The 26783-nt window shown below is 43.5% G+C and overlaps 1 protein-coding gene across 1 annotated transcript in view; it reads right to left on the reverse strand.

Moving 5' to 3' along the window:
* Positions 1 to 204: 204 nt before the first annotated feature.
* The window catches only part of LOC134348257 (indian hedgehog protein-like), a 59709-nt gene continuing 33130 nt past the window's right edge, over positions 205 to 26783 (reverse strand). The window contains exons 2-3 of the mRNA XM_063051360.1: positions 11416 to 11677; positions 205 to 5065 (exon numbers count right to left, since the gene is read on the reverse strand). Coding sequence (XP_062907430.1) covers positions 4410 to 5065; positions 11416 to 11677 — 918 coding nt within the window. The 3' untranslated portion in view covers positions 205 to 4409. The remainder of the gene's footprint in view (positions 5066 to 11415; positions 11678 to 26783) is intronic.

A 26783-nucleotide genomic window follows, 5' to 3' on the forward strand; every position in this document is an offset into this window, starting at 1 on the left:
CCACGTTACAAAGTGATGTGCACAGTAGCATCTCTGAACGCACAACATGTAGAACCGTGAAGTGGATGGGCTACAGCAGTGGAAGACCACGGACATACACTCAGTAGCCACTTTATTACATTCAGGAGGTAACTAATAAAGTGGCCATTGAGTGTAACTGGATCTGTTAGTTTGAGTCTGTTACATTGGCTAGTTAGATGCCACAATTGGACCACCACGGACAAGACGGCTCCACATCCCCTTCACTCTCATGAAACAGTGCACATGACAGAGCAGGTCAGTGATCAGATATTAATTTTATTCATTAAATAGAAGAAAACAAAGTACATTGCAAGATTAGTCACAGGAGATTCCAGAATAACATCAGAAGTCAAGATAAAAATATCTCTATTCTTGAAAATCTTTTAAATTAAAACTTTACAGATTGATAGCATTTTAATATATAATATAATAAAATTCATATTGACAGCCAACTTTTACAATTCTATATTACAATTCACAAGTATAAAAATAAATCTCATAAGTAACACACAAGGCCTGGGGTGTAAATTTACACATTAAATTGTAGTTGCGGGAAATATACATATATTTTCTTTCCAAAATCAAATAAAATCAACTAACTTAGGGGGAGAATTGAGCATTGAATGGGGTATATCTGTAAATGGAGATTTAAAACCCAAATGTGTGTGTGCATGTACGTGTGTGCATAAAATTTTCTAACAAGTTTTGAGGCACGTATTCGTGTCCAGTTATGTACTGGCTCATGTGACGAGTAATACAGTCTGGTGTTTGGTCATGAGCTCACACGTATATATTCAGTTGCGTGTTCATTTCCATGTTACACATGAAGTGTCAGGTGTACAGTTACACACAGTCATCGTCCTGTGCCCAGTCACATGATTAGTCACGTATGCGCTTTCTCACATGCTCAGTCTCATGTTCAGTCTAGCACATCGTCACATCATTAGTTAAACTAGGTTGAATCCAGCGTATCGTCAAGTCGCAAAATACAAAGCATTCAGCTGGACTTCCAGTCCTGTGGTTTGCCAATGTTGCTTGGTGTGCCGATAGACGTGACATGGAGTCGGGTTCCAGGGGTTTTCACGGCACTGGGTGTAATGAATGAGAAACACTCCCCTCTTTTGAATCTCTTTGTCCAGTCTATAGAGCTGGCTCAGAATTTACATAGCCCAGAATGAGTTGAGGAGACAGCTTTGTTTCCATGATGTAGAAAGAAAAAGAAATGGGACAACATTGCCTCCTTCTCCAATTCAGAGTACTTAGGATTCACAGAGAGTGACATTCCTTCCACTTGACATCTCCATCATTGCCACAGTTACAAAGCCTCCCTCCTCTTCTGATGTTTCTCCATCTCTCAAGGCTCCACTCTGCCATCTTTGGCCGCCATATTGGATTGGCACTCCCCTATGTGACATCACAGGAACATCATCAACCCACCAGCAATCGATCCCTTTCTCAACTCATTCATCTTGTCAGAAGATCCCCCATAAACTGACAACTTCCAGGAAAATTCAGCCTGAAATAGGGCAGCAGGAATTTCTGCAGGAAGACTACTTGCAACTTGTCAGGATACTAAAAATTTCCTGACCAACTCCTTTATTATGGTTGCATCATCACCATGTTTATACAACATATAGCAGTGGATTTGCAGCCAACAAGGAGCCAGAAATTTCTTTGTTGTTGTTGGCTGAGCGAAGAGAGTCCACCATTGGATTAGATCTAAAGGTCCATAGTCCTCTCCTAAGAAGGCCAATTCCTCCTTCAGCCCTTCAACTCTTCCACCTATCACCTTCCAACCTTTCACTTCATCTCCCCTCCTCTAACCTCGTACTTTTCCCCCCACCTATCACCCAGCAGCTTGTACTCCTCTCTCCTTCCCTCCACCTTCTTATTCTGGCTTCTTCCCCCTTAATTCCCAAACCTGACGAAGGGTCTTCACCCAAAATGTTGACTGTTTATTCCTCTCCATAGATGCTGCCTGACCTTCTGAGTTTCTCCAGCATTTTGTTGGTGTTGTTCAAGATTTATAAGACTGCTGTTTGCAGGTTGAAGAATTGGAACTGTATTTAGATATTTTTGAAGATAAATAAAAAAATTCACTAAAGGCAGCTGGCAAAAAAAGGCCTTCCTGCCATCCAAAGCAAACCCATGAACAAACTGAGGTGGTTAAGGAAATCTGGAGTAGAGTAATCTTGCGTGAGTGAGTACTGGGGCGGAGTTGGAGAGATCAAAGGATTTCAAACTTAACATTCCTGTACAATCTGCAAGCTTGTTTTTATACATAACATTCCAAATGTCATGCTGTTCTTCAAATGGGGTACTGCAACCTGATGACTTGGGTGTATAAGTTCCCATTGGACCTTGAGTTTCCCAACATGTTCAAAGTCAGCTGAGGGAAGTTTCTGAAGTGTTGCCTCCACAGTTTAGAAACCCTTACCATAAGACTGTAAGACTACAAGATGTAGGAGAAGAATTAGGCCATCCTATCATGGCTGATTTATTATCTCTCTCAACCCCACTCACCTGCCTTCTCCCCATAAAATTTGACACCCTTACTATTAAGAACCTATCAACCTCTGCTTTATATACACCCAATGTTTTGGCCTCCAAAATAATCTGTGGCAATGAATTCCACAGATTCACCAACCTCTGGCTAAAGAAATTCCTCCTCTTCTCTGTTGTAAAGGAATGTCCTCCTATTCTGAGGTTGAGCCCTTTGGTCCTACACTCTCCCCATAATAGGAAACATCCTCTTCACCTCCACTCTATCTAGGCCTTCCAATATTCCATAGGTTTCAATGAGAGCTCCCTTTATTCTTCTAAATGCCAGTGAATACAGAGCTCCTCAAACATTAACCCTTTAATTCCTGGGATCATTCTCATGAACCTCCTCTGGAATCGCTCCAATGCCAGTACATAAGGGGCCCAAACTTTATGCAAGAGAGCCTTTCCATCCCTTCCTCCAGATAACTCAAATCTGACAGTTGAAACCTGTTGCAGTGCAATGGTTGACGACAAGTTAGGTGAGCAACACACTCAAAATGCTAGAGGATCTCAGCAAGTCAGGCAGCACCTATGGAGGGGACAAACAGTCTACGTTTTGGGCTGAGACCCCTTCATCAGGATTGGAAAAGAAGAAGACAGAAGCTAAATTAAAAGGTGGAGGTGTACGAGCTGGTAGGATAGGTGAGTCCAGTTGAGGGGGGAAGGTAGGGTGCGTGGGGGATGAGGGGGCACATTTTGGAAGACAGAGATTAAAGTATTGTCAGGCTAGAGGGTGGGTTTATTGGAGGGTCTACCTGGTCAAATAGTCAATTAAAGAGTCAAATTCCAAAGCCCCTTTACAGTTCTCATTCTGGGTTTGTCCTGAGGTTAGACTTGAGAAGATTTATCTCCCCTTTTCTGTCAGGAGGGGTGACATGTAGAGGAAAGGGGTCAGGACCTTCATTGTCTGATCTGACCCACACAGATGGAGATTATGAATGGGGCAAGTCCTTCCTTAAGAGGCAAAAAGGAGCACAGTGGGTCCAAGTTGAGAGGGATGTTGAGGGTGGAAAAGTCAGACGGAAACCTCCAAGAATAAATCCTTTAATCTCCATAGGGATTTGGCTGTGACTCTTCTGATGTAAACCAATCACTAATGATTTGATATTATTTCAGTTCTCAGCGTTGTCTTCAGCCTCTGATGATGAAAGATTTTAATGAACATGATTCAGCAGCAAAGCAAACAGGGACTCAAGCTATGGTCCCTTGTCTAGCCTCTGTACGGAGATGATAACCCTGTATATGCTTCTCCCCGCACTGAGAGGTATTTTAGGATATATACATCTTCGTAGTCATACATCTGTGTCGATACACTAGTGAAACTGTCCGCAGTACAGCTAGAACGTGACTTGTTTACCTAGCAATTTTCATTCAATGTGGAACGCAGCAATTTGTAAAGGAAACTGCAAAATGATAGGTGAGTGAAAAACACATTACTTTGAATCTGAGTCCGCGATTGTGTCTGAACATCCTTGTCCAATTATCCGCAGCTCTGAAGAAGGCAACATTTAGATACGGATGGCTTTGACTCAAGTAGGGGCCCAGGGTAATTTCGTCAAAGGTGAGAGTTTCCTTTTTCTCAGCCGCAATGAAGTAAACTTTCATTCTCAATGCCGCTAAAGCAAAGTCTAACTCCAGAGATCATGAGCAGGTGTTTTTTCCTTCCAGAGAAGGGAGATCTCAGATCCATGAATTCTGGAAGCTGTAGACACAGGGCAATGCCCCCAAAGCAGTGCAATTTACCTGATCTTACCCTCTGCTGGGAGGAGAGAGGAGGAGATGCGGGGGCATAGGTCGGGGCCTCCCGCGTGCCTGAGACACCCCCCCTCCCATGGTGCCGGGCCTCAGCCTTGTGCCACGCCCCAGGGGTGGAAGTCACTGGGGCTGAGGACCAGCCTGCCGATCTGGTGCAGTAGCTGTGAGTACCAATGAATGCCCTCCTGGTTGATGGCAGGGCAAACTTGGCCGAAGATGGATGCCAATCGATGGCAGAGGCGGAGCGGGGCAAAGGCCATCTGTGCCAGGCTGTGGCCCTCGATGGCGGCAAAGCAGGAGGCCAGCACACCGTCCACCAAAAGCGTGCCGTGCTGGGTCAGTGGGGCATAGGCACCGACATCCGCCCGCAGCGAGACCCCCGTCACCTGCGCAGGGCCATCCACCGTGTACATGTACTGTCCGGCCCTCACCTCACTGGCGAAGGTGGGCCTGAAGCGGCCCAGGTCCAAGGTGAAGTTGTCCGCCACGAAGACCAGGTGCGCTGCAGTCAGCTGCAGCCTCCGAGGCGGCTCCTGAGTCTCGAGCACGTGGAATAACTTCACTGCCTCAGGCTGCCGGTCCAGGAAGGCCACGAAGGTGCTGAAAACAACCTGCCCGTCTTGATCAACGGTCTGCACCCGGTCTCCAGGCTGCAGCTCGGACACCCTCTTCCTCCGGCCGTTCTCCATCAGGATGCTCGAATTCCCAGGGAAGCAGCCGCCAGTTTTGGCTGCCATGGAATGATCTGGGGAAACATTGAAGACATCAAGAGGGATTAGCATCAACTTCCAGCCTTGATTCAGTAAATGTGTGAAGACAGTCATGCAAGGAGACATAGAACATAGAACATTACAGCTCAGTGCAGTCCCCTTGACCCATGATGTTGTGCCAAACTTTTACCTCTTCTAAAATCAATCTGATCTTTCCCTCCTACATAACCTTCCACTTTGCTATCAACCATGTACCTATCTAGGAGTTTCCTAAATGTCTCTAATGTATCTAAGTCTACCATCACCCCGGCAGCACGTTCCACACCCCCACCACTCTCTTTGTATAAAACTTACCCCTGACATCCCCCCTGTACTTTCCTCCGTTCACTTTAAAATGGTAGAGCAGTACAGCACAGTACAGGCCCGTCAGTCCACAATGTTGCGCTAACCTTTTATCTGGGGCTTGGAGGAAATTCCTGGTTCGAGGCGAGAGACTTGGAGTCAGGGAAGTGAAGGAGGCAGATGGTTTAAAGTAAAAGATGGGAGAGGAGGGAAACAGTAACAGTAGCAAAAAGGGGTGAAGAAAGGCATAGCACAAGCCCGAGGGTGTAGCAAGTTAACTAGGAGTGAGAGAAAAGACTGTAAGAAGGACACTCAGTAAATAAAGAAACTTCACAGGATGCCATTCAGCATGTGTTGGTGCAAGGGTAATTAGTCAAACTTGCCCCTCTCCAGGCTTCTCTCTGCCTCCAGATTGCCCTGCAGTTTGATTGCCCTTTTCAATTAATTATTTAATTCTGCTTTTGAACATTTCTGGTTGTGTCACGGTCCCGACCGTTAATTCCCCATTTTCTCCTAATTCCCTTTGATGGCGGTACACCTGGTTCTCATCAAGACCTGCAGCATAAAAACCCCAGCTTTGCATCCACTCGTTGCCAGAACATTGTTTAGCCAGTATGGTAATTAATGCTCCCGGCCGCTTAGGATTGTGTATTCTAAGTTTTACTTCAGTACCGAGGTTTACCTGGGTAACTTCATCTCTCCGTGTCAAGATAAGGATTCTAAGTTTTACTTCAGTACCGAGGTTTACTTGTGTAACTCTGTCTCTCCGTGTCAAGATAGGTTTTGCCTGCTGCCTGTCTCCCGTTTGCCGTTCAGCGCCAGCAACTCTCCGTGTCAAGATAAGTTCTGCCTGCCTCCTGCCTTCCTGTTCACCCTCCTGTTTGCCGTTCAGCTCCAGCCACTCTCCATCCTAACTCAATCTCCGAGTCAGAGTCTTGCGTTTGGGTTCGCCCCATTCTTTGCAACAGGTTGAGATCTTTCCCACACCCTTTCAGGTAGTGTTGTACAAAGGCTAGCACTCGGCATAACAAAACTTCACCTTAGCAACCACCCACTGTCAATAATCTTAAAACATATTGGTTACCAAACCCACTGTCAGTGAAATGGTTTTGTGATTTTGAAATACACTCATTAATTTTCTCTCTCTCCTTTTCCCTCCACCCTTCTCTCTTTCTCTCTCTCTCTCTCTTCCTTGCCCTCTCTTTTATTACCTATCCCACTCTCTCCTTTACATTCCATCTCTCTCTCTCTCTCTCTCTCTCTCTCTCTGAGTTGTCAACATTGTTCTTAATGTCAAGAGCTCAGCAATCAATGAGTTCCCTGCAAAGGGTTAACCTGAGACTTTCATATTTGCTGACCATCTTATGCAAGTTTTGAACTTGTCCTTCTTCTTTCAATAGTTTGTATAAGAAAGAACAGCGGGAGCAAAACAGGGCAATCATGAAACTAACAGACTGAATAGAATTTGTGAGATAAGGTAATCAGAAACAGTTCCGGATGAAAAACAGCTTGTTTTCCTGTATGTCTACCTTCCTTCTGTCTTTTCAGAAGTCATCCATCCCCCACAACACTTCATCTACACGTCAATCTCCTTGTATCTTTCTCTCATACAATAACTATCAGCTCATTCTCTTCTCTTTCTCTCCCCTCATCTTTCTCTGTCCTGTTCTCTGCTCCTTCTTTCTCCTTCTCCCTCTACCTCTCAGCCTCTCTCAAGACCTGATTCTCCCTCTTACTGTTTGCCTCTATCCACCTTCCCACACCTATTCTTTCTAATAACAACCTTCATCACTCTCCTGTTTCCATCACTGTCTCAAAATGCTGGAGGAATTCGGCAGGTCAGGCAGCATCTACAGGAGAGGAATAAGCAGTCGATGCTTTGGGCCAAGACCTTCATCAGGAGAATGCTTCTTGGCCAGAAACTTGGACAGTTTACTCGTCTACATAGATGCTGCCTGACCCGCTGAGTTCCTCCATCATTTCGTATGTGTTGCTCTGGATTTCCAACATCTGCAAAATCACTTGAGTTTTTGATCCCTCATTTTCTTTTCTTCCATCTCTTCAAAGATTGCATGGAAGACTGACAAAGGATACAGCAGGATATAGATTACTTGTAGATATAGACAAGGAAGTGGCAGATGAAGTTTAATGCGGGCAGGCGTGACCTGCTGCACTTTGGGAAATCTAACATTCTTTTTAATGGCAGAATCCTAACAGTACTGATGAATGGAGTCCAGGTCTATGGCTCCCTAAAAGTGGCTGCACAGGTTGATATGGCAGTAAAGAAGCCATATGGAATGCTTGCCTTCATTAGTGGAGACATTAAGTTTAAGAGAGAAGAAGTTATGTTGCAACTTTATAAAACTTTGGATAGGTCACATTTAGAGTATTTAGTTCTGGTCACCTCATTATAGGAAGGATGTGGAGGCTTTGGAGATGGTGCAGAGTGCAGAGGATGTTTACCAGGATGCTGCATGGTTTGGGGGATGTGCTTTGAGGAGAGCTTGGACAAGCTGGGACTGTTCTATCTAGCATGATGGAGGCTGAGAAGACATTTTACAGAAGTTTATAAAATCATGCAAGGCAGAAATAAACTAGACAGCCAGTAGCTTTTTTCCAGGATTGAAATGTTAGTACCAGAGGGCAGGTACATATTTGAGGCGAGAGGGGGAAAGTACAAAGGAGATAAACGGGGCACGTATTTTTTACACAGAGAATGGTGGCTGCCAGGAGTGGTGGCTGAGACAAATGGGATAGGAGTATTTAAGAGGCTCTTAGATACACACATGAATATGCCTAGAAGGAAGGTTTGTGATCAATGTGCAAGGAAGAGAGATTAGATTAATTAGAAATCAATGGTTTAATTAGTTTGACTTAACACCTGAATGTACGTCCAGGGGTGGTTGTAGAGGCAGATGTGTTAGGGACATATAAGAGACTTGTAGATGAGCATATGGATGAAAGGAAATGGAGGGCTGTGGGAGAGGAAGCAATAGATTGATTACAGAGTAAGATAAAAGGTTGGCACAACATTGTGGGCCGAAGAGACTGTCCTGAGCTGTACTGAGCTGTACATTCTCTGTCCTATTGCCTTTACCTCTTTAAGACGGTTTCCCGGCATCCCTTATCCCTCTCCCTCAGTGTCTCTAACTCTCCATTCATGCCTGCCATGCCCATTTACTATATTGCTTTTAACCTTATAAGGGATCATGACCAAAGTTTACCCAGTGAATAATTCCCTGATATTCTGTTTGCTTAAGTTCAGAGCAAATAGGGATACCATGACAACAGTACATGTCAGGCAAACTCCCTGACACTCCCTGCCTCAAAATCAGTACATTCTCCATTGAAGGCAGCCGGCCCCGCATCAGTCTCTCACTGAGCAACTCGGCTCGATTGCGAGAATCCTTAAGTGCGTCTCGTCTATTTCCCTTTCCTCTGCTCTCAGCCTCTCTCCTACTGCACAGAATCAGAAAGCGAGGTCCTCACCACCCACCACACCACACTTCATATGCACAGTACAACATGTTCAACAACTCCTTTGCAACTTCCACCAGCTCCAACGAGGCTTTTTCAGGCACAAATTCCCTTCTCCTTTCTGCATTTTGAAGGAAGTGGTCTAGAACTTCAGGTAACATATTCCCTCCCTGTTTTGAAGAAGCCTTTTCTGCCATCAATCATCTACCTACCAAGTCCTTCTCCATGAGCATGGTATAATGTAACAGGCATGTAGCACAGGCCAGGGCTTCTCCCTCCTTCAATACCTTCTATCAAAATATAAGACCGTAAGACATAGGAGCAGAATCAGGCACTTGGCCCATTGAGTCTGCTCTGTTATCCGATCATAGCTGATTTATTTTCCCTCTCAACCCCATTCTCCTGGCTTCTCCCTATAACCCTGGATGCCTTTACTAATCTAGAACCTATCCTATCTGTACAGAATGGCCACTTTGCCTTATTTATCCATTATTTATCACTCTTTCTCTAACTTGTTAGGTGGCATAGTAGTATAGTGGTTAGCACAATTGTTTTACAACCCAACCAGGTTCGATTCCTGCCTCTGCCTGTACAGGGATGACAGTTCTAGTATGTGTTACAGTGAATAACAATCACTGTGAATACCACAAGGGTCATCAGTTCTTGTTTATATTTACAGAATATGAGTCCTTGTGTCCATAGGGTTGGCACAGTGGTACTGCTAGTAGAGCTGTGGCCACACTGTTTTCAGTGAGCCAGGCTCAATGCTAACGTCAGATAACGCTTCCAAAGAAACTTGCACAATACCCCTGCGGCTGCATTGATTTTATCTGGGTGCTCTGGTTTCTACCCACATCTCAAAGTTGTGTAAATTATCCCCTTGTGTATAGGTGGTAGATTTGTTTATTATCCGCAAGGAACCAGGACACAGAACATAGAACAGTATAGCACAGTGCTGGCCTACAGCCCACAATGTTAACTTACCCTAAGATCAATCTCTCCCATATAAACCTTAAGCCTTTCATCCATGTGTCTATTCAAGAGTGTCTAATGTATTTGCTTCTATTACCATCTCTGGCAGGGCACTCCACATACCCACCACCACCTGTGTAAAACACTTACTTTAGACATCCTTCCCCCCCCCCCCCACACCCCTCATACATCTCTCAACCTGGATAGGTACATGGAACTTAGAAAATAGGTGGCTATGGGTAAGTTATTTCTAAAGTAAGTGCATGTTTGGCACAGCATTGTGGGCTGAAGGGCCTGTATTGTGCTGTAGGTTTTCTATGTTCTATGTTCTCCTGCACCATCTCATATGATGGCAGGGGAGAGAATCAGCAGTATTAAAATCCTGGGGCTAACATATTGGACGACTTGTGCTGGGTCCGGAACAGAAATGCAATCACAAGGAACAGGCACCAGTATCTTTACTTTGTTAGGAGATTAAGGAGGTTTGGCTTTCCACCGAACACCCCAGCAAATTTCCAGCCGGCACCTTTATTCCCAGGGTGGCAATGGCCAATTCCAGAGGACATCATTTAATGTGAGTGAAGGTGAGTTTAGGGGAGATGTCAGGGGTGGGTTTACACAGAGAGGTGGGTTCCTGGGTTGCACTGCTGACAATTGTGCTAGAGCAGGGGGTTCCTAACCTGGGGTCAATGGATCTCTTGCTAAATGGTATTGGTCCATGGCATAAAGAAGGTTGGGACCCCCTGTGCTAGTGGCTGATACATTAGAGACATTTAAAAGGCTGTTAGATGGGCACATAGATGTAAGAAAAATGGAGGACTATGGGCTGTGTAGGAGAGAAGGGTAGATTGATCGTGGAGTAGGTTTATATAGATTGGCACAACATTGTGGGCTGAATGGCCTGTACTGTTCTATGTTCTAGATGTACTAACTGGTTGTATCATGGTCTGGTAGGGTAATTCAAATGCGCAGGAATGTAACAAGCTGCAGAGAGGAATGAGCTCCGCCCAATACATCTGAGGCACATTGCTGCCACCATCAGTAGTATATACAGGTGGCACTTCCCCAGGAAGGCAACGTCCATCGTCAACGATCTCTAGTAATGTGAGGGACAGGTTCGTTTGAACACAGTGTGCTGTGGGTGCCTGGAATGCACTGACAGAGATGGTGGTGGAGACAGACACAATAGAGGTTTTTAAGAATCTCTTGGATAGACGCAAGAATATGCAGAGAAAGGAGGCGTCAGGACCATATGCAGGCAGAACCTCATGTGCCAAAGACCCTGTTCCTGTGTTGTACCGTTCTGTATGCTAACAGATATTTTTCACAGAAAGGTTCTAATTCTGCCTGTGTGTGTAAGTGGGAGGCTTGTTTTGCTGTTGTTGTTGTGTTGTTGTGTTGTTGTAGCTTGTGTTGTTCTACCAAACATAGTGATCGCCAGAATGTGTGGAGACACTTGCTCACCATTGTGTTGTGTTACCACGGTTGTTAGTGTAAATGACACATTTCACTTGTGATAAATAAATAACTTGACTAATTATAGGTTGTGATTCAGAAAAGCTTGCCACTATGTAAATTGAGTGGAATCTTTTACCTGATTTGACTGAACAATGAATGTGAGCCTTTGATTCATAGTAGACCCAGTCAAAGCCTGCCTCGACCGCCAGCCGCGCCAGCATCCCATACTTGGAACGGTCTCTGTCTGAGGTGGTGATGTCCACTGCCCGTCCCTCATAGTGCAAGGACTGCACAGAATGGTGACCATCTTCATCCCAACCTTCGGTCACTCGCAGCCTCACGCCAGGCCACTGGTTCATCACCGAGATTGCAAGGGCATTCAGCTTATCTTTGCAACGCTGGAATAAGACAGAAGAGAATTATTAGATGGGGCCAAGTTCCCTGATACCACCACAACCCCTGTATCCTTCCCTCCACCTAGTCTACAGTTGTTTGTGGAGACACAGGGGACGGCAGATACTAGAATCTGGAGCTGCACACCAACTCAGCAAGTCAGCTGATAGGAAGGTGACATCTGCTATCTCCTGCCCCATCCCTTCCCTCCACTCTGAATCCATCCTGAGCATCCTCTCTTCACTCTCGTCCATCAGGCAGGAGCACATATCGCCAGGGACGAGCACAAGGACAGATTCTATCCCAAAGTTGTAAGACTATTGAAATGACCTTTTGTATGATAAGATGGACTCTTGACCTCACAATACACGTCAGCATGGCAATATACTTTATTCTGCAATTTGTTATTGTTTTTCCTTGTACTAATTCAATGTAGTCTTGTAATCAAATGACCTGTATGGATGGCATGCAAAACAAAGTTTTTCTTCACTGTACCTTGGCACATGTGACAATAATAAACCAATTTACCAGTTTCTGTACCAATCTGCCAAATAAATAAAAGTTTTAGAGAAGGTGCAGAAGAGACTTAATCATGTGATTCCAGAGATGAGGGACTTCTGTGACGTGAATAGTGTGGAGCAGGTAGGGTAATCTAGCAGGATTAGAGGAAGTTTTAAGGGGGATAGAATCAAGGCATTTCAAGCTTGAAGCTTATATTGGTATTGGTCTTGTCACATGTACCACGATAGAGTGAAAAGCTTGTCTTGCATTCTGGTATAGACAGTGTGGATGGACGGAAGCTTCCCTTTGGTGGGTAGGGTCAAGAGCCAGGGAGTATAAAATGAATGCCATATCCTGACAAGTTACATTGTAGCCTGGTATGGAAACACCAGGAAGAGAAAAGTTGACACAAAGTGCTCCAGTCGATCACAGGAAAATCCCTCCCCACCATTGAGTACCTCTGCAAGGAGAACTGCAACAAGAAAGCAGAATCCGTTATCAATGACCTCCATTAAAACTGCTCACAATACTCCAAGTGAGGCCTCACAAGTACCTCATAAAACCTCAGTATCACATTCTTGCTTTTATATTTTAGTCCCCTTGAAATGAATGCTAACATTACATTTGCCTTCCTCACAACGGACTCAACCTGCAAGCTAACTCTTAGGGAGTCCTGTACGGGGACCCTAAAGTCCCTTTGCACCTCGGATTTTTGTATTTCCTCTCCGTTTAGAAAAAAGTCTACCTATTTTTTCCTTCTATCCCTATGGAACACCACTAGTCACTGACAGCCAACCAGAAAAGCTCCCCTTTATTTCCACTCTTTGCCTCCTGCCAGTCAGTTTTGTATAGTAACACATGTGTACTTTGATAATAAATTTACTTTGACTACTTTGATTTTGATGCACACTGAGAAGTTCCCTCTGAAAAATCCCATCATTGTCAGATCGCCATTATGGTTCCCTAACCCTTCACCATTCAGCGCATCTACAAATTGCACTGCCACAAGAAAGCAGTATCCATCAACAAGGACTTCTAACATCGAGGCCACCTCTCTTCTTGCTAATGCCATCCATAAGGAGGCACAAGAGCATCAGGTCTCACACCACCAGGATCAGAAACAGTTATTATTCTCCAACTACCAAGCTTCTGGCTCCTGAACCAGTATTGTTAACTCACCACAACTCCACAATCTACAGAATCACTTTCAAGGACTCTGTAACTCGTGCTCTCGGTATGATTTATTTTCCCATTATTATTTGCACAATTTGACTTATTTTTCACATTGGTTGAATGTTGTGCATCAGCCTTGATTAAACAAAGGCGTCTATTAGCAGGAAGAAAGGCCTCAAGTTCTTGTACTTATTGATAGCTCACTTGCCTTTGGACCAAACTGCCAAATGGTGTGTTTAATTGAGTAGTAATGAGCCTGTGCCAATTTCCAGATAAGGCTGCATACCTTTGAGTTCACAATTGCTAATAGGTTACTGGGGCAGTTACATTTTAAAGAGCAAATATGCGTTTATGGATCTCAATACTGCTATAAGCCAATTAGACCCTTCCCACCCAAATGATGTCAATCCAATTCATACTATTTTCTACATTGCCCTGATAATTCCCGTTGTCACAGATTAGCTGATCAAAAGACCCACTCAATACAAGAACAGGCCCCTTTACTCAGTCAAGCCAAAGCACACATTACGATTTCTGACCTTTCCAATCTCTGCCACTCTCACAGATCAGCACTGCATATAGGAAGTAACACATACAAAATGCTGGAGGAATTCAGCAAGTTGGGCAGTATCTGTGGAGGGGAATAAACAGCTGAGATTCTTCATCAGAACTGGAAAGAAGGGGCAAGAAGCCAGAATAAGTAGGTGAGGGGAAGGGAAGGGAAGGGGTGCAAGCTAGAAGATGATAGGTGAAGCCAGGTGGTTGGGCAAGTGGGGGAGGGGCAGGTGAAATGAGAAGCTGGGAGATGATTGATGGAAAAGGTAAAGGACTGGGGAAGAAGGGATCTGATGGGAGAGGAGAGTGGACAATGGGAAAAAAAGGAGGAAGGTGATAGACAAGTGAGGAGAAGAGAAGAGGTAAGATGGAAGCCAGAGAGGAGAATGGAAGAAGAGTGAACAGAGGGAGGAAAAGTTAGTGGCTATATTTCATTAGGAATTTGAGGAGTCTTGATACATCAGCAAAAAGAGTGGCAAATTTCTATAGATGTGTCATGAAGAGCATTCTAACTGGTTGCATCACTGTCTGATATGGAGGGGCCACTGCACAGGATCGGGAAAAGCTGCAGGAAGTTGTAAACTCAGCCAGTGCCATCATGGACACTAGCCTCTCAGCATCGGAGACACCTTCAAAAGAGATTGCCTCAGAAGGGCAGCATCCATCATTGAGGACCCCCATCGCCCAGGGCATGCCCTCTTCTCATTTCTACCATCCAGAAGGAGGTACAGGAGTCTGAAGACACACATTCAACAATTCAGGAACAGCTTCTTCCCCTCCACCATCAGATTTCCAAATGGATGATGAATCCATGAACACTACCTCACTATATAATTTTCTTTTTTGCACTACTTATTTAATTTAATTTTTATATACTGTATACTTATTGCAATTTATAGTTTTGTTATTATGTTTTACAAGGTACTGCTGCTGCAAAACAACAAATTTCATGACAGAAGAGATTAGATTCGTTTAGAGGGCCAGTAAAAAGATAATCACCACCTGCTGGATAAAGAAATTCCTCCTCACCTCTGTTCTAAAGAGAATTTGTTCTATTCTGAGGCTGTGCTCTCTTGTCCTAGACTCCCTGACTATAGGAAACATCCTCTCCACATCTACTCTATCTTAAGGCCCGCCGCTGGTTAGGGACCATAAGATCATAAGACATAAGAGCAGAATTAGGCCATTTGGCCCATCGAATCTGCTCCGTCATTCAATCATGGTTGATCCTTTTTTCTGCTCCTCAGCCACTCCCTGGCCTTTTTCCTGTAACCTTTGATACCATGTCCAATCAAGAACCTAGCAAGCTCTGTCTTAAATACACCCAGTGATCTGGCCTCCACAGCTGCCTGTGGTAACAAATTCCACAAATTCACCACCCTCCGGCTAAAGAAATTTCTCTGCATCTTTGTTTTAAATGGATGCCCCTCTATCCTGAGGCTGTGCCCTCTTGTCCTAGACTCCCCCATCATGGGAAACATCCTTTCCACATCTACTCTGTCTAGGCCTTTTAACATTCAAAAGGTTTCATTGAGATCCCCCCATTCTTCTAAATTCCAATGAGTACAGACCCAGATCTATCAAACGTTCTTCATATGATAAGCCTTTCATTCCTAGAATCATCCTTGTGAACCTCCTCTGAACCCTCTCCAATGCCAGCACATCTTTTCTTAGACGAGGAGCCCAAAACCGTTCACAATACTCAAGGTGAGGCCTCACCAGTGCCTTATAAAGCCCCAACATCACCTCCCTGCTCTTGTATTCTAGACCAGTGGCCCCCAACCTCCGGGCTAAGCTTCGCGGCCCAGTATTGGGCCACGGACCAGAGGTTGGGGACCACTGTTCTAGACCTCTGGCAATTAATGCTAACATTGCATTTGCCTTCCTCACCACTGACTCAATTTGCAAGTTAACCTTCAGGGTGTTCTGCACAAGGACTCCCAAGTCCCTTTGCATCTCAGATATTTGGAATTCCTCCCTACTTAGAAAATAGTTGCACATTTATTTCTACTACCAAAGAGCATGACCATGCATTGTCCAACAATTGCATTTCATTTGCCACTTTCTTGTCCATTCTCTTAATCTGTCTAAGTCCTTCTGCAGCCTACCTGTTTCCTCAACACTACCTGCCCCTCCACCAATCTTCATATCATCTGCAAACTTGGCAACAAAGTATAAAAAGAATCAGTCCCATCACTGACCCCTGCGGACACCACTAGGCACTGGCAGCCAACCAGAAAAGGATCCTTTTATTCCCACTCGCTGCCTCCTACCAATCAGCCAATGCTCTAACCATGGATGTTATGTCCCAGCTGCCTATGTGATATGCAGACCAGGGCAGTATGATATGAAGAGTAAGCTGGTGCCCATGTGCAGGCTCCCCTTCTCCACACAGCTGATGAATCTTAAGGAACAGCAGAGACTGATACAGTTTGGTATCAGCAGTGTTGCCGATTAGCATTGAACTTAATGTAGCACTGCCTTAAGACAGCTCTGGATTTTCCCTCTGGACTTACACCTGAGGCTTTCCTCATCAGTGGGTATAGCCACAAGGCAGAAGAGGTTTGAAATCAGAGTTTTCTTTCTCATAGATGAGCTGTCAAGTACAGCTGATGAGCCCCATCTGACTGAAGTGACTGGTTTTAAGGCGCCAGTAACCCACCCTTGTTCCTTCTCCTGTCAGTAGAAACGGTTCCACCAGGCTTAGTAGCTAAGCCACGCATGAAGGCCAGGAGCTGGACTTGGTTGTCTGAGGCTATTTGAGATGCACACCATTGGGAGCATTTAATATGTGTCCCCTATTACCAACCCTGGCTAAAACAATCAAACCACACGGTCACGGGAAGAACTGACAGACTCCTTACAGACAACAGCAGGAACTGAATCCCAGTTTTGCAAGTGGTGCTGTGAAGTGTTACACGGACTGCCACACTACCACATCACCCCTGTGATTCAGGAAGAGCTTCTTCCCCTCCACCAACACATTTCTGAATGGTCCATTCACTACCTCACTATTCCTTTCCTTTGCACTAATTTATTTTTATAATTTATAGATTTTCACACTGCCACAAAATAACACATTTCAGGTCAGGTCAGTGATAAAATAAATCAAGATATTTATTCTGACATTTATTATTGACATGGTGAAACTCTGAACTGAGAGGTTCTCACCCTATCAGTGTCTTCATGAAGAATAATTAGAAATTATTCTTTGTTATAAGACCATAAAATATTGGAACAGAATTAAGCTATTTGGCCCATTGAGTCTGCTCTGCTATTCCATGATTATTGATTTATTACCTCCCTCAATCCCATTCTTCTGCCTTCTCCTTATAACCTTTGACACCCTTACCTATCAAACTCTTCTTTAAATATAATCAGTAATTTGACCTCCACAGCTGTCTGTGGCAACGGATTCCATAGATCCACCACCCTCTTGCTGCTACTCATCTCTATTTTAAAGGGACATCCTTTTATTCTGAGACTGTTCCCTCTGGTCCTAGATTCCCCCACTGTAGGAAACATTCACGTTATGTCCGCTTTGTCTAGGCCTTTCAATATTCGATACGGTTCAATGACATTTCTGATGTGAAATTTCTGATTTTGTGGCAGCAGTATAGTGCACAGGCATAAATGTACCGTGTGTTACGAAAGTAAATAAACAGTGGAAAAAAAGAAAGCAAGAAAGCATGGTTTTTCCATTGAGGTGGGTGAGACTAGAACTAACCATCATTTTAGAGTGAAATGTGAAATATTGAGTCAAACCTGAGGGGGATTTTCTTGACTCAGGTTCCACTCTCGGTGTGGAATGAGCTGCCTGAGGGAATGGTTTCAACCGCAACCTTTAAGAAGAGCTTGGGACTTGGATGGGAGGGGTAAGGAGGGCTATGGTCTAGGTGCTGGTCAATGGGACTAGGCAGATTAACACTTTGGCACAGACTAGATGGGCTGAAAGGCCTGCTTCTGTGCGGTAGTGCTCCGTGACTCTATAAAAGAAAGTAATAGTGAGCACAAAACATGGAAGTCATTGGATGCTCTCCTGGTTTAGCACTGTGCTCTACCTAAGCAAGGTGATGACAAAGCTGGATAAAGAGATTGTCAATGTATTTTGTATTTGCTGTTGACACAAGTTAGCCAGTTTCTGCCTGTCCAAGACTTACTTCAACTTGGCAAGTTCAATCAGACACCTGTTTCTGTTATCACTCTTGTTTCACATAGCACTGATTGAATTAGCATTGTAAAACAGTTCCTTGAAATATTTTGTTTCAAACTTTGACCGATGTCATCTGAATCATTAACACCTTTCTTTTTTAAAGTCAACAGCCTTAGATTTACCCGAAACCCAAATAATCTCTGGGGTTTTACAATCAAATTTGCCTTATCTCATGTACGATGACACCTCGGAGAGAGGTCTAATTGCTACTCACCTGCATATGGCACAATGCATAATAAATTCTTTCTGAGTTGAGTAATGGTATACCTGTTTACTCGCATGTCAGGATATCTTCATACTTCCTTATAGCATAGCAGTTCAGCCCATAAAACCTATGCTAGCTTCCAGAGCCATCCTGTATCCCGCTAATTTCTCTGCAGCTTATTCTCCCAACATTCTCATCAATTTCCCAAACATCTCTAATTCTACCACTTAATTTCCCAGTAGTCTTAACTACCCACACTTAACTGTATCCACTCGGTTACTTACCCACTGTGTAGGCCATGTTCTCTCTCACTACGACCATTGGGCATGAGCCTAGAGCCTTACACTACCAGCTTCAGGAACAACTATTATACTACAACCATCAGTCTCCTGAACTGGTGTGGATAAATCTCACCTCTGAAATGACTCCACAACCCACGGACTCACTCTCAAGGGCTCTACAACTCATGTTCTGAGTTTGTCAGTTTTTGTTTATTTATGGTTTTTCTTAAATTCTATTGTACTTCTTTATTTTCCTGAAAATGAATCTTATTTTAGTATATGGTGACATATACATACTTAGATAATAAATTTATATTGATTTTGAAAGTAGGAGTATAGAACATAGAACATATAACACTACAGCACACTACAGGTCCTTCAGTCAAAGATGTTTCCCAACTCTTTAACCTACTCAAAGAGCAATCCAACCCTTCCAATCCACATAGCCCACAATTTTTCTATTATCCATGTGTCTATCTAAGAGTTTTTTAAACGTCCCTAATGTATCCACCTCTACCACCACCCCTGACACACCCACCAGTCTCTGTGAAAAATCTTACCTCTGACATCCCACCTATACTTTCCTCCAATCACTTTGAACTTATGACCACCGATATTAGCCATTTACACCCTGGGAAATTCCACAAGTTCTAATACAGTCCTAACTTATTCAATATTTCCTTATAACTCAGGTCCTCCAGACCCAGCAACATCCTTGTAAATTTTCTCTGCACTCTTTCAACCTTGTTTACGTCCTTCCTGTAGGTAGGTACACATCTGCACACAATAATCTAAATTAGGCTTCACCAATGTTTTATACAACTTAATATCCCATCTTCCATACTCAATACATTGATTTATGAAGACCAATGTGCCGAAAGCTTTCTTTACAACCTTATCCACTGGTGACACTACTTTCAATGAATTAAGGACCTGCATTCCCAGATCCTTTTGTTTTCCACACTCCTCAATGCCCTACCATTCACTATGTAAGACCTACCCTGGATGGTCCTACCAAAGTGCAAACCTCATACTTGTCTATATTAAATTCTATCCGTTATTTTTCAGCCCATTTTTCCAGCTGATGCAGATCTTGCTGCAAGCTTTGATAGCCTTCCTCGCTGTCCACTGAACCACCATCCACAAATTTCCTGATCCAGTTAACCACATTATCGTCCAGGTCATTGATATGTATGACAAACAACAATGGACCCAGCACTGATCCCTGCAGCACTCCACTAATCACAGGCCTGCAGTCAGAGAGGCAACCAATGAAGCCAGTCAGTGCCCAATTAAATGCATTGTAGGATCAAATGAAATTGCCAAGTATTGCGCTGTGCATCCTGTAGCTGGTGCCAATATAGCATGCATGCAACTCATTGATGCTAACCATGCATCTTTGGAATGCAGGAGGAAACAGGAGCACCTGGAGGAAACCCCTATGGTCATGGAGAGAAGGTACAAAGTTCTTAGAGACAGCAGCAGGAACTGAATCCTGATCAGTAAAGCGGTACACTAACCGCTACGCCACTGAGTCACAGGGTTACTCAGGTGCCTGTTGCAGGAGCTAGTAACCAGAAGGTAGTTGTTCACACACAGAATGCTGGAGGAACTCAGCAGGTCAAGCAGCATCTATGGAAATGCATAAAGAGCCATCATTTCAGCCCAAATCTCTTCAGCAGGAAGGTGAAGGGTCTCGGCCTGAAACTTTGACTCTTTATTCCTTTCCATGTATGCTGCTTGACCTTTATCCCAGGGCAGCAGTGGCCAATACCAGAGCTTTAAGGTGAGTGGTGGAACGTTCAGGGGAGATGACAGAAGTAGGTTGATTACACAGTTCCAAGTAAATTTATTACCAAAGTACGTATATGTCATCAAGTACTACCCTTTTCATTTTATTGCAGGCATTCACAGTAAAACAAAAAAATACAATAGAGTTAATAAAAAACTGCACGCAAATAGGACTGACAAGCAACCAATAGGCAAAAGAAGACAAATTATGCAAATACAAAAAAAGCAACAAATAATAAATAATGTGTTGCAGAGTCCTTGAAAGTGAATCCATTGGTTGTATTCAATGACCAGTTCAGTGTTGTGGTGGGTGAAGATGTCCACACTGGTACAGGAGCCTGAACACAGAGTGATAAAGGTCTGTTTCACCATTAACTCCTGCAGCCTGTTCTAGACACCCACTACTCTCTGTCTCATTCATACCCCGCACTCTTCCTTTAGATTTTCTCCTTCTCACCTTAGATACATGTTTTTCGATATTTGACATACCTATCCTGGAAAAACGACTCTGACTACCTACCCTGTTTATGACCCCCACAATCATATTGTACCTCTCCAATGTGTCAAAGAAAACAGTCCAGGCATGTCCAACCCCTTTTATACCTAATACCCTCTAATCCAGACAGCATTCTGGTTAACCTTCTTTGCACCCTCTCCAGAGCCTCCAAATCCTCTCATCCTCACATCATTGGGCATCTAGAACTCTGTGCAATACTCCAAATGCCTGAACAAAGCTTTATACAGTTGTAAAGTACTTGTGACTGTTTTATGTTCTATGCTCTATGTTACATGAAGTGCCCTACAAACAGGACTTCTTCAATGTAACCGTGCCTGAGACCCTTAAATAAGGAAATCCAGGGCTTATTACGAACTAACCCTGCATTTCTGATTCAGAATCTGGTTTATTATCACTAACATACAGTATGTCATGAAATTTGTTGTTTTGCAGCAGTAGTAGCATGCAATATATATTAAAAAAATTAAGTTATGAAAAAAATATAAAAAAATTTAAGTAGGTAGAGCAAAAAGAGAACAAAAGAGTTCATGGGTTCATGGACCAAAAATATTACTGCAATTTACAATAAGAAATATAAAACATAATAATATAATAAAATAGTATAAAAGAAAGCAGAATAGTGAGGCAGTGTTCATGGACCATTCAGAAATCTGATGACACTGGAGAAGACACTGTTCCTAAAATGTTGAGTGTGCGTCTTCAGGCTCCTGTACCTCCTCCTCGATGGTAGTAATGAGATGAGGGCAGAAGACTTAGGAACAGAATTAGGCCACTCAGCCCATCAATTTTGCTCTGCCATGGCATGGTCTGGACAGTGAGAGTCTTTCATGATGGAAGGTGCCCTTTAGAGGCACATGTCCAACAATATCTACCATTTTCACTCCCCAACCCAACCCACCATCACACCACCACCGGACAGACACGTACCGGAGATATTTATGCAAACGTTAGAGAAACTAAGAGAACCTGGCTGGAGTTTCGAAAAACCCATTACTGCTTGCTACATCTTTTGCGAGACTTGTCCTGACCTGTAATTTACTGCCTTTATAAAATATGTATAATGTTATAAATATTTGATTTGAAAAGTACAAGATGTTTTCTGCCAGATGAGTTTATGTTGCATTTTCTGGAACAGGATTAGCTCCAGAGTACGAGAGTCACTGGGCAATCTAGATACCTCCGTCTGCAACATTAACGGGAATGCTGAAAGCAGCTAAGTTCGGATTATAATGTTCTCTCCTGTTTCAGCAAAGCAGCGATGCTACAAAGTGGAAGTAGAGTGGAAATAAACTGCATTGCTTCAGTGACTTTCATTCCCTTGGGTCAGCCCAATGCATCTTATAATTACTGCAACTGCTGTAATGTAGAAAGCCCAGCAGCTTTCATTCCGATATGCAGGGTCAGTTCCTAACAAGTACCAGATTTCTTTATCTAAGGGACTTAGACAGCATTACATTGAAGAGTCCTGTTTGTAGGGTACTTCATGTTACATGGAACATAGAACATAAAACAGTAACAAGCACATTGCAACTGCATAAAGTTTTGCTTAGGCTGCATTTGGAGTGCTGCACACAGTCCTGGATACCCCACTACAGGAAGCATGTGGAGATTTTGCTCTTTTTTTGGCTCTTATTTAATTTAAACTAATTTAATTTAATTTTTATATAGATTCTTTATTGTAATTTATAGGTTTTTCTCAGAATCAGAATCAGGTTTATTATCACCGGCATATGTCGTGAAATTTGTTAACTTAGCAGCAGCAGCTCAGTGCAATACATAATAGAGAAGAAAAAGTTAATACTAATCAATCAATCAATCAATTGCAGTATACGTATATTAAATAGATTAAAAACCGTGCAAAAACAGAAATAATGTACATGAAAAAAGTGAGGTAGTGTTCACGGGTTCAATGTCCGTTTAGGAATCGGATAACAGATGGGAGGAAGCTGTTCCTGAATCACTGAGTATATGTCTTCAGGCTTCTGTACCTCCTACCTGATGGTAACAATGAGAAAAGGGCGTGCCCTGGGTGCTGGAGGTCCTTAATAATGGACGCTACCTTTCTGAGACACCGCTCCTTGAAGATGTCCTGGTTCCCAGATCCTGAGGATTGGAAAGTGGCTAATGTAATCCCACTTTTTAAAAAAGGAGGGAGAGAGAAACCAGGGAATTATAGACCGGTTAGCCTAACGTCGGTGGTGGGGAAACTGCTGGAGTCAGCTATCAAAGATGTGATAACAGCACATTTGGAAAGTGGTGAAATCATCGGACAAAGTCAGCATGGCTTTGTGAAAGGAAAATCATGTCTGACGAATCTCATAGAATTTTTTGAGGATGTAACTAGTAGAGTGGATAGGGGAGAACCAGTGGATGTGGTATATTTGGATTTTCAAAAGGCTTTTGACAAGGTCCCACACAGGAGATTAGTGTGCAAACTTAAAGCACACGGTATTGGGGGTAAGGTATTGATGTGGATAGAGAATTGGTTGGCAGACAGGAAGCAAAGAGTGGGAATAAACGGGACCTTTTCAGAATGGCAGGCCTAGTGAGGTACCGCAAGGCTCAGTGCTGGGACCCCAGTTGTTTACAATACATATTAATGACTTAGATGAGGGAATTAAATGCAGCATCTCCAAGTTTGCGGATGACACGAAGCTGGGCGGCAGTGTTAGCTGTGAGGAGGATGCTAAGAGGATGCAGGGTGACTTGGATAGGTTAGGTGAGTGGGCAAATTCATGGCAGATGCAATTTAATGTGGATAAATGTGAGGTTATCCACTTTGGTGGCAAAAACAGGAAAACAGATTATTATCTGATGATGGCCGATTAGCAAAAGGGGAGGTGCAACGAGACCTGTGTGTCATTATACACCAGTCATTGAAAGTGGGCATGCAGGTACAGCAGGCGGTGAAAAAGGCGAATGGTATGCTAGCTTTCATAGCAAGAGGATTTGAGTACAGGAGCAGGGAGGTACTACTGCAGTTGTACAAGGCCTTGGTGAGACCACACCTGGAGTATTGTGTGCAGTTTTGGTCCCCTAATCTGAAGAAAGACATCCTTGCCATAGAGGGAGTACAAGGAAGGTTCACCAGATTGATTCCTGGGATGGCAGGACTTTCATATGATGAAAGACTTGATAAACTAGGCTTATACTCGTTGGAATTTAGAAGATTGAGGGGGGATCTTATTGAAACATATAAAATCCTAAAGGGATTGGACAGGCTAGATGCAGGAAGATTGTTCCCGATGTTGGGGAAGTCCAGAACGAGGGGTCACAGTTTGAGGATAAAGGGGAAGCCTTTTAGGACCGAGATTGGGAAAAACTTCTTCACACAGAGAGTGGTGAATCTGTGGAATTCTCTGCCACAGGAAACAGTTGAGGTCAGTTCATTGGCTATATTTAAGAGGGAGTTAGATATGGCCCTTGTGGCTAAAGGGATCAGGGGGTATGGAGGGAAGGCTGGTGCAGCGTTCTGAGTTGAATGATCAGCCATGATCATACTGAATGGCGGTGCAGGCTCGAAGGGTCGAATGGCCTACTCCTGCACCTATTTTCTATGTTTCTATGTACTTTGTAGGCTAGTACCCAAGATGGAGCTGACTAGATTTACAACCCTCTGCAGCTTCTTTCGGTCCTGTGCAGTAGCACCCCCCCCCCCCCCCCCATACCAGACAGTTTCGCAGCCTGTCAGAATGCTGTCCCTGGTACATCTATAGAAGTACATCTGTATTGCACTGTACTGCTGTTGCAAAACAACAAATTTCATGACATATGTAAATGATATTAAACCTGATTCTGATTCTAAAGTGCAAGTTGCCATGTGGTGACCAGAGTGATGGATGTAAATATTGAGAACTCCTCTACTCTGATTATAAAGAATGCCATTTGATATTATATATCTAGCTTAGAGATAACATAGAGCCCATAAGACCATAAGACCATAGGAGCAGAATTAGGCCATTTGACCCACTGAGTCAAGAACTCCACTTTAAATAGACTCAGTAACTTGGCCTCCACAGCTGTCTGTGGCAATGAATTTCACAGATTCACCACCCTCTGGCTAAATAAATTCCTTCACACACACATACACACATATACACATGTATGTGTGTATATACATATATTTAAAATTTATTTTTTATTTTATTTAGAGTTACAGCACAACCCCAACCCTCTGACCAAAGGAGCCACACTGCCCAGCAATCCACCTATTTAACACCCGCCTGTTCACAGAATAATTTACAATGATCTACAAACCAATACAGCTTTGGACTGTGGGAGGAAACAAGAGCACCCAGGGGAAACCCATGCATTCATGGGAAAGCATACAAACTCCTTACAGTTGATGTCAGGATTGAACTCACAACTCTTGTAATAGCATCTCGCTAACCACTTTGCTATGTACAATCCCACCTCAACATGCACGCACACACATACACTCACTCACTCACTCTCACACACACACACATACACACATGCACACACACGCACACACACACACACACACACACACACACACATATACTGTCACTCACACTCAGAACACTCAGAAATCACTTAATTAGGTACCTCCTGACGCAATATGATAAACAACACATTTCACTGTATGTTTCGATGTACATGTGACAAATAAAGCTAAACTTTCATCTTTATATTCACCCCAATTCCTTTGAAGTGAAGGAGGATAAAGGGTTCCTTGTTAGGGCTGTACAAGAAGATGACAAAAGACACAGATGGAATGGACACCAGAGACTTTTCCCAGGACAGAAGTGGCTGAAATGATGGGTATAACACTGAAGTGTTTGGAGGAAAGTATAGAGGGCATGTTAGAGGTAGGTTCTTTGCACAGAGAGTGGTGGGTACATGGGATGACCTGCCAAAGCACTGGTAGATGCAGATACATTAGGGATATTTAAAAGATTGTTAGACTAGAAAAATGAAAGGCGATGTTGGAGAAAGTTAAGAGGTTGGCACAACATCATCGGCAGAGAGGATCAAGAATCAAGCATCATTTTTATTGGCCATTCAATTTCCATGTACAGCGGTTAATTGGGACAAATTGGGACCAGTACACTTTCATCCAATTAAGTGGCTGCCCCAATTAGCCGAAGTTTCATGGAAATAGTTAAAAAGATACAAAAAAGACAAACTATTGTTTAAATTATGTATTTAAATGAAATACAGAACAAATTAGAACACTATCACTACTACTACAGTACTATGAAACTATATATTAGTTCCTAATAGTTATCATGGGAGAAATTCATCTCATGTACACTGCTGTGTGTAGGGCGTCCAGGGAGGGGTAGCGCCTTTGGTGAAGGGGCTTTTCGTTCCCACTCTGGGGCAGCTCACTCACATTTGGTCCCCAGCGGACACTCAACTCGCACCAGTGGCTCCAAGTAGCTGTTTGCATGTGACAGCAGCCATATCCTAGTACACTTCTTCAACAAGGTGCAAAATCAGATGACGGCAGCCAATGGACCTCATACCCTGGTAAAATAGGGACATGCTTATCCTAGCATGCAACGTCAGGTCCGGTGGAATGGGTGGATGAGATTAACAGTGAGATCCAATAGCAACACTCCATGGAGAGCAAAGGGCGTGACAAGCACAGAAGAAGTCATGGCTCTCCACTCCAATCAAGGAAGACCCCAGTTTGAGATGACCACTCGTGCCACTGGACCTAGACTTCTGAGGTTGAGAGAGTAGGACTGTCCCATTATAATGGCTTTTCCACTTTAAAAACACTCCCATACAGGTTCACTGTCATCGCTGGATATGATGGACATGCAATATGCTGCCATATTCTTTTGATTGATAGTAAATTAACAAAACCAGCACAGACACCTATTGCAGATAATGGTCTGCTTTC

Source organism: Mobula hypostoma, chromosome 6 (assembly GCF_963921235.1).
Source record: "Mobula hypostoma chromosome 6, sMobHyp1.1, whole genome shotgun sequence".
NCBI classification, from domain to species: Eukaryota; Metazoa; Chordata; class Chondrichthyes; order Myliobatiformes; family Myliobatidae; genus Mobula; species Mobula hypostoma.